This window comes from Dictyostelium discoideum, assembly GCF_000004695.1.
Source record: "Dictyostelium discoideum AX4 chromosome 3 chromosome, whole genome shotgun sequence".
Classification (NCBI taxonomy): Eukaryota; Evosea; class Eumycetozoa; order Dictyosteliales; family Dictyosteliaceae; genus Dictyostelium; species Dictyostelium discoideum.
Window position 1 is genome coordinate 1,706,007 of NC_007089.4, and position 8,969 is coordinate 1,714,975.

At 27.2% G+C, this 8,969-nt stretch overlaps 4 protein-coding genes across 4 annotated transcripts; 2 read left to right on the plus strand and 2 right to left on the minus strand.

The window, feature by feature from the left end:
* Nucleotides 1-2,088, plus strand: DDB_G0279165 (hypothetical protein; the record flags this gene model as incomplete). Its single annotated transcript, XM_636744.1, has 3 exons — nt 1-1,153; nt 1,307-1,610; nt 1,664-2,088. Coding segments are annotated over 3 exons (1,882 nt in total), but the record flags the coding sequence as incomplete, so codon positions are not given.
* A 79-nt stretch (nt 2,089-2,167) lies between these two features.
* Nucleotides 2,168-5,255, minus strand: aco1 (aconitate hydratase; the record flags this gene model as incomplete). The annotated part of the gene is made up of 5 exons (XM_636745.1): nt 2,168-4,144; nt 4,224-4,524; nt 4,608-4,745; nt 4,843-5,008; nt 5,153-5,255. The coding sequence occupies 5 exons, from the start codon at nt 5,253-5,255 to the stop codon at nt 2,168-2,170; spliced, it is 2,685 nt and encodes an 894-aa protein (XP_641837.1).
* Nucleotides 5,256-5,897: 642 nt separating this feature from the next.
* DDB_G0279161 (hypothetical protein) lies at nt 5,898-6,434 on the plus strand (the record flags this gene model as incomplete). Its single annotated transcript, XM_636746.1, has 1 exon — nt 5,898-6,434. One exon carries the CDS (start codon nt 5,898-5,900, stop codon nt 6,432-6,434), a length of 537 nt encoding a protein of 178 aa, XP_641838.1.
* A 132-nt stretch (nt 6,435-6,566) lies between these two features.
* On the minus strand, nt 6,567-7,433 carry DDB_G0279163 (hypothetical protein; the record flags this gene model as incomplete). The annotated part of the gene is made up of 1 exon (XM_636747.1): nt 6,567-7,433. The coding sequence occupies one exon, from the start codon at nt 7,431-7,433 to the stop codon at nt 6,567-6,569; it is 867 nt and encodes a 288-aa protein (XP_641839.1).
* Nucleotides 7,434-8,969: the final 1,536 nt, after the last annotated feature.

Here is an 8,969-nt window from a genome sequence, read left to right on the forward strand (position 1 = left end):
ACAACAACAACAACAACAACAACAACAACAACAACAACAACAACAACAGGCTGCTTTACTACTACAACAGCAACAACAGCAAGCTGCTCAACAAGCCGCTTTACTTCAACAGCAACAACAACAACAAGCTGCTCAACAAGCTGCTGCTCAACAAGCTGCTCAACAAGCTCAGCAAGCTGCTTTACTTCAACAACAACAACAAGCTGCTCAACAAGCTCAGCAAGCCGCTTTACTTCAACAACAACAACAAGCTGCCCAACAAGCCCTGCTCCAACAAAAACAACAAGCTGCTGCTCAACAAGCTCTACTCCAGCAACAACATCAACAAATTCAAAATATGAAAAATCAACAAGCAACTTCACCTCAATCACCATTATCAGGAGTACCACACCATAATCAAATTACCCTACAACAACAACAACTACTACAACAACAACAACTACAACAACAGCAGCAAGCCCAGCAACAGCAACAACAGCAACAACAACCTAATCAACAAATGAGTCAAGGACAACATCCAGTCCCTCAACCAAATCAATTTGCAATGGCAAAACCACCAATTCAAAATCCACAACCCCATTTAATACCAAACCCACAACAACCATCCGTACCAAATCCTCATGGCGCCAGTGTCGCTTCACCCCAAACCCCTTCTACAATTCAACAACATTTCCAAAAGAATCATGCTGCGCTTGCTCAAAATAATGCAAATATCAACACAAACTCACAACAACAAGCGGCACTTAAACAACAGGCTACAAACATTTCATTACAAATCTCTCAGCAACAACAAGGAAGTCCTCAACAATTGCAATTAATGCAACAACAACAAATGGTACTTTCCCAAATTACTCAATTGCAGCAACAACACACTAAACTTACTCAAACCCATAATTATCTTCAACAACAAACTCAATTTCTTATTCAACAATTACAGTTACATCAACAACAACAACAACAACCACAACAACAAAACCAACAACAACAGCAACAAAACCAACCACAACAGCAACCACAACCACAACCACAACCTCAACCACAACCACAACCACAACCACAACCACAACCACAACCACAACCACCACAACAACAAAACCAAAACCAACCACAACAGCAACCAAACCAACCAAACCAACAAATAACAAATCAACAAGTAAATCAACAACAGAATCAACAAATGTCTTTGAATGCTTTATTACAACAGTTGCAACAACTTCAACAACTAAGCCAACAAGGTCAATTAACACCACAACAAATTCAACTACAGCAACAAATTATATCACAACTACAACAGAATTAAATTCAGCAACACCAACGCCAACAACTAAATCAACAACAACAACAAAATCAACAACAAAATCAACAACAAAATCAACAACAAAATCAACAACAAAATCATCAAAATCAACAAAATCATCCAAAAACCCAACCACAACAAAATCAAAATCAAAATCAACAATTCCAACAAAATCAACAAAATCAAAATCAACAAAATCAACAAAATCAACAAAATCAACAAAATCAACAAAATCAACAAATAAATCAACAATTAAACCAACAACAGCAGTTTTTTCAAATGATACAAAATCTTAGAACAACTGACCCACAGCGTTATGAGCAATTGAGACAGCAACAATTACAATTACAACAACAGCAACAACAGCAACAACAACAGCAACCACAACAACCACAACCTCAACAACCACAACAACCACAACAACCACAACAACCACAACAACCTCAACAACCACAACAGCAACCTCAACAAAACCAAGTTCCCCAACAATTCCAACAGTTCCGTCCACAGCAACTCACTGTTCAACAAATACAACAGTTGCAGCAATTTCAACAACAACAGCAACAGCAACAACACCAACCAACCCAACAACAATTTCAATTAACTCCTCAACAAATCCAACAATTCCAACAACTAAATCCACAACAAGCTTTTCAATTACAACAACAATTGCAACAACAACAGTTGCAACAGCAACAACAACAACAACAACAACAACAACAAAACCAAAATCCACAATAATAAAAGTGTACATAAATTATTTATTCATTCTATTGATTATTAATAAATAAAAATAAAATTAAAAAGACTGAGAATCTATTTTTGTTTTAAATAATATTATTTTTTTTTATTTTATATTAAAAAAAGAAATTAATGTAAAAGTTTTCTTAAAACATAAGATAAGATACCATTATTTGCCCAATATTCAACTTCGATTGGAGTATCGAAACGAAGGATAGTTTCAAAAGATTTACCACAATTAGTGGTAACCTTTACGGTTTGACCAGTTTTAATGAGGGATTTATCAGTTGGTAACTCGATATTGAATTGTTCTTTACCAGTGAGACCCAAAGTAGAGGCATTTTGACCTGGTTGGAATTGCAATGGGATAATACCCATACCAACGAGATTGGATCTATGAATACGTTCAAATGAGATGGCAATGACACACTTAATTCCTTGAAGGTATGGACCTTTGGCAGCCCAATCTCTAGAACTACCAGAGCCATAATCACTACCAGCCAAAACAATGAGTTGATGACCTTCTGATTGATATTTTTCTGCAGCATCTGAAATAAACATTAACTCACCAGTTGGTACATAGGTTGTTTGTGGACCAACGGCTGGAGCCAATTTATTAACAATACGAGTATTGGCAAAGGTACCTCTAACCATAATTTCATCATTACCTCTACGAGATCCATAGGTGTTAAAATCTTCTGGTTTTACACCTTTGGACTCTAAATAACGAGCGGCTGATGATTTTCTATTGATGTTACCGGCTGGTGAAATATGATCAGTGGTAATACTATCACCAAGATTCAAAAGACAATAAGCATTTGTAATGGCAGGTCTCTTTGAAACGGTTAATTCCATAGTCTTAAAGAATGGTGGATTATGGATATAAGTTGATTTTTCATCCCATGGGTAAAGTAAACCAGTTGGTACCTTTAATTCATTCCAACTTTTATTACCATCGTTTACATTTGAATAAACTCTTTCATACATATCTGGAAGAACACTTGATTTAATGGTTTGTTGAATCAAATCTTTTGATGGCCAAATATCACGAAGGAATACTGGTTGACCAGTTTTTTTAGAGACACCCAATGGAGTGGTTTCAAAATCGATATCAACAGTACCAGCCAATGCATAAGCAACTACCAATGGTGGGGAAGCTAAATAATTGGCTCTAAGGAGTGGATGAATACGACCTTCGAAATTACGATTACCAGAGAGTACACCGGCGACAACCAAATCCTCTTTGGTGATTGCTTCTGCGAGTGGTTCGGCCAATTCACCACTATTACCTATACAAGTCATACAACCGTAACCAGTTAAATCGAAACCCAACTTATTAAGTGGTTCTTGAAGGCCACTATGAGAAAAGTATTCAGTGACAACACCAGAACCTGGTGATAAACTAGTTTTAATGTATGGAGCAACCTCTAAACCATGTTCAACAGCATTCTTTGCTAATAAACCTGCACCCAACATTACTGATGGATTACTTGTATTGGTACAACTTGTAATTGCTGCAATGGTAACTGCACCATGACCAATGGTATATTGTTTATCTTTGAATGTGAAAGTTGCTTTCTTTTGAATTTGATCAGCAGTTAAACCAAAACCTTTAAAACCTACTGGTGATGAGAGACAACTATTGAAATCTTGTTTCATTGAATTGAGTGAGATACGATCATGTGGTCTCTTTGGTCCTGATAAACTTGGTACAACGGTTGATAAATCCAATTCCATAGTGGTGGTAAAGATTGGATGTGATTGTGACTTATAGTTACACATTAAACCTTGTGATGATAAATAGTTTTTAATATATTCAATCTTTGTATTTGAACGACCAGTTGAGGCTAAATAATCAATAGTATTCTCATCAGCTGGAAAGAAACCCATAGTTGCTCCATACTCTGGTGCCATATTTGAAATGGTTGCTCTATCTTGAACTGATAATGTTGATACACCTTCACCATAAAATTCTACAAATTTACCAACTACACCTTTCTTTCTTAATTCATTGGTAACTGTTAAAACTAAATCAGTTGCTGTTGCAATATCTGGTAATTTACCTACAAATTTATATCCAACAACTTCTGGTAATACCATTGACATCTAATAATAAAAAAAAAAAAAATTAATAAATTTTATAAATAAAATTATATAAAAATGAAATTTTATTTATAAAACTTACTGGTTGACCAAGCATAACAGCTTCAGCTTCAATACCACCAACACCCCAACCACAAACACCTAAACCATTAATCATTGTTGTATGAGAATCAGTACCAACAACACTATCCGGATATAAGAGGTTACCAGTTCCATTCATAACTTCTCTTGCAATATACTCTAAATTTACTTGATGTACAATACCACTTCCAGGTGGAGCAATAAATAATCCATCAAATGCTTGAGCACCCCATTTTAAAAATGAAAATCTTTCATGATTTCTATGGAATTCAATCTTTTGATTTTGCTCTAAAGCATCAACACTTTTTTTTTTTTATATAATTTTTGGAAATTGGATATGTTAGTTTTTTAATATTAAAAAAAAAAAAAAAAAAGAAAAACTTACGTTCTTGATACATCAACTTGAACAGAGTGATCAATAACTAAATCAACTGGAACAAGTGGGTTAATTTTTGCTGGATCACCACCTAATCTTTTCATGGCATCTCTCATTGCTGCAAGATCAACAACTGCTGGTACACCACTTTTATTTTTTTTTTTTTTTTTTTTTTTTTTTTTTTTTTTTTTTTTTATTAATTAGATTACCTTTTGAAAATAATAAGGAAAAAAATAATACTTACGTAAAATCTTGTAATAATACTCTTGCTGGTTTGAAAGGAATTTCAACTTTATTTGCAGTGTTTTCCCAATTTAAGATATTTTCAACATCTTTTTCGTGTACTTCAAAGTTATCACAATTACGAACTGCTGATTCCAAAAGAATTCTAATGGAGTATGGTAATTTTTCTATAAATAAGAAAAAATAAAAAATAAAAAAATTATAATAAAAATAATTATAATAATAATAAAAATAAAAAAAAAATTTATTAATTTACTTTTTTTTTTATTTTTTATTTATTTCTTTAATTTTTTTAAAATAAAAAAAATTACCAATTCTTGGGTCTTGAAGTTTTGAAAGATTATAAAAATTATAAGTTTGATCTTGTGATTTTAATACATCCTTTACTTTATCAAATGGATTATTTGTTGTCATCTTTAAGTAATAAGGTAATTTATATAAATTAAAATTAATAAAAAAAAAAAAAAAAAAATTTTAAAAAAAAAAAAATAATTATTAAATTGAAAAAAAAAAAAAAAAAAAAAATGAAAAAAAAAAATAATTATTAAATTGAAAAAAAAAAAAAAAAAAAAAAAATGATGTGATTTATGTCAAAAAAAGGTTAAATTTGAAAAATGAAATTTAAAAAATTTAATTTAATTTTTTTTTGATTTTTTTTGGATTTTTTTTTTATTGAGTGTATTTTTCACTATTATGGTAATAATCTAATTTATAATTATTTTATTTTAATTTTGTTTTCTTATTTCATTATTATTTTTTTATTACTACTTTTATCATTATTATTATTATTTTTTTTTTTTTATTTTGTTTGTATGTGCAAATATAAAAATTTCGTGTTAAAATTTAAAAAAAATAAAAATCTAAATTTTACCACTGTACAATATTTTTTAATTATTATTCAAATTGTTTATTGGTATTTTTATTTTTTTTTTTTTTTTTTTTATTATCTATTTTTTAAATTTTTCTATATATATATTTTTTTTATTTTTATTTTTAATTTTATTTTTATTTTTAATTTCATTTTTTTTTTTTTTTTTTTTTTTTTTTTAAACTGAAATGAATAATAATAAAATTAAAATATCAATAATTTCATTTCTTATAATTTTGAATTTTTTATACTTTCCTTTTGAAAATAATAATAATATAAATATACATTACTATAATTACTTTTATAAAAATCAAAATAATAATAATAATAATAATTTTTATAATAATAATTATAATAATAATCTAGAGAAACCATTGAAAATATTTTTAATTCCAGATTCATTTAATTCATTATCAATCAATTTTAGTTGTATTTCAATAGATTCAAATAAATTAAAAATAAAAAATGAGGAAACCATTATAATTTTTGTGGAATATTTAAAACAATTATCAGAATTAAAAAAATCAAATCAATTGATTATACCTATAAATGAAAAATCAAATAATATTATATTAAATACTAAACAAAGAAAACAACAATATGATTGGTTAATTTCACAAATCTTTGAAAATAAACAAATTTTCAATATTAAATATATAATCTACATTCAAACACTTGATGAAATAATAAAAAATAAAAATTCATTGAAAATAGATATTATTTAATCTTTTATTTTTTTTTTTTATTTTAAAAAAAAACGAAACTCTTTTTTAGGAAAAAAAAAAAAAAAGATTTAAATGTGTGAAAATAATTTATTATTTTAAATATTATTTGTGAAAAAAAAGGGGGTAATAAAATTAAGAACAATAAAGATATTTATAATAAGCAATTTGATCATTACTATTAGTTACTGTGAATGGTTTATCTTGCTTTTCCAATTTAATTATTTGTTGTTTTTCATTTTCTGGTTTTGACCAACCCTCACCAGTGTATGAACCAGTTGAGCCGCCAGATGTAGCACATGAGCTACCAGAAGTGCAACAAGTTGGACAAATGGAAGTGATACTAGAATCACCGCTGGTATTATAGAATGGTTGGGTTGCAAAACAATGTGGTTGGTTTTGTGATGGTGGTGGATTGCATTCTGATGGATAGTCGGCACAAAATTGAGTGACTGGGAAATGTGTATTTGGATCGCAATAGTAGAGATAGGAAGATAGGTTTTTAAACAATCTAGTATCATTGAGATAGTATTCCAATGCGACAATGTTATTTGGTGAGCATTGTTCTCCCATATAAGTGTAAATAAAACTATTTTGTGCAATGTATGGGGTTGATGATGTTGTCAATTTATAGTAAAATGGGGTGTTTGTCTTACCAGAATTCATGTTAATATAAACAGTGCTTGATTGAATACATGAATTAACTGGATATGAAACAGATGGTGAATTTGGCAATGTACAAGTTTCACCTTCATAATAGTTATTTTCATAACTTCCCCATGAAACTTCACCACTATCAACAGTAAATAAGAAATTATTAATATAATCTAGTGTTGTACAAGTTTTAGTTGCCATTGAATAACCAAATCCATTTAATGCGGGTGTTAAGCATTCGGAATCACTAAATGCAACAAAGTTTACATATTCATCGGAAATTTGGGTGGATCTAGTTAACCCAATTAATGATAGAGATAAAATTATTAAACATAAATTTAATTTCATTTTTGTTTTAAAAATTAAAAAATAAAAAAAAAAATAAAAAAAAGAATTGGATTTAAGGACAATTTTTTTTTTTTTTTTATTGGTTTTCAAAAAAAAAAAAAAAAAAAAAAAAAAAAAAAAAAAGAAATTTACCATTTTTTTTCTGCATATGCTCGGAAAAAACTAAAATCTTTTTTTTTTTTTTTTAAAAAAGAAGTGGGTTAATAAACGAATTACCTCGTTGGAATTGAAAACCAACCTAAAAAAAAAAAAAGATATTTTTTAAAATTGAAAAGTAATTTCTAATTTCAATAAAAAAAATAAAAAAAATAAAAAAATAAAAAAAATTTTTTAATGATTTCGGGAATTTGGATTGATATTTTAAGATTTTTTTTCTACTAAAAAAAACCAGGTTTAAAAAAAAAAAAAAAAAACACCAGCAAAATGATCGTTCACATAAAAAAAAGTTTTTACTTTTTTTTTTAACCACAAAAAAAAAAAAAAAAAAAAAAAATAATAAAAAAAAAAAAAAAAAAAATTCTGCACACGGCCATATAATCATTTTGTTTTTATTTATTTTTATTTTTTTTAAAAAAAAACCTTTTTATTGATTTTTTGAATTGAGCTTTCGAGGGTTAAACTGAAAAAGGAAAAGTATTTATTAAGTTTTTTTTTTTTTTTTTTTTTTTTTTTTTTTTTTTTTTTTTTTTTTTTTTTTTTTTGAAAATAGCTTCAATTTATTTATTTTATAAATCATTGAATAGTATTTTTTTTTTTTTTTTTTGTTCTTTATTTTCTTCTAGTTTTGACCTTCACTAGATAAAACTAGTGCCACTTTTAGAATTATAGGCTACTGACACAGTATTGTAATGCAATAATATGGTTTTTTGAACATTATTCTCTTAGTTTTATAAATTTTTTAATATCTTTGATAGAATGTATGGTGTTGATGATGATGAAGTTGCTTATATAAATCCTTTCATTTTTATTTTTTAATACTTTAAAAAGTAAAAATTAAAAAAACCAGTTCGGCAATTTTTATCTCTTTTTTTTTTTTTTTTATTAATTTCCCAAAATAAATTTTTTTTTTTTTTTTTTTTTTTTTTTTCAAATTTTTTTTTTTTTATTTTTTTTGCATAAATAGCGTCCAAAAAATTTTAATTTTTGAGAGACAAAGGTTGATTCATATTATCTTTTGTCACCATATATATTTATATATTTTTTTTTTATTTTTTTTTATTTTTTTTTTTTCACTCTTTATTTTTTTATTTTTCAATCTTTATTTTTTTTTTATTAATATTTTTCTCTTCTTTTAATTTTTTATTTATTTATTATTTAAATACATAATTTTCAAAAAAAAAAAAAAAAAAAAAAAAAAAATAAAATAAAATAAAAAAAAAAAGCAACCTTTTTTTGGTTATTTAATATTATAATATTTATTTAAAATTTATCAAATTAAAATATGGACGAATTGGATGAATTATTGTCAAATCCAAACGTAAATGTAGATGATGAAAAGTACAAACAAATTCACAATCTTTTTAGCTCACCCCAACC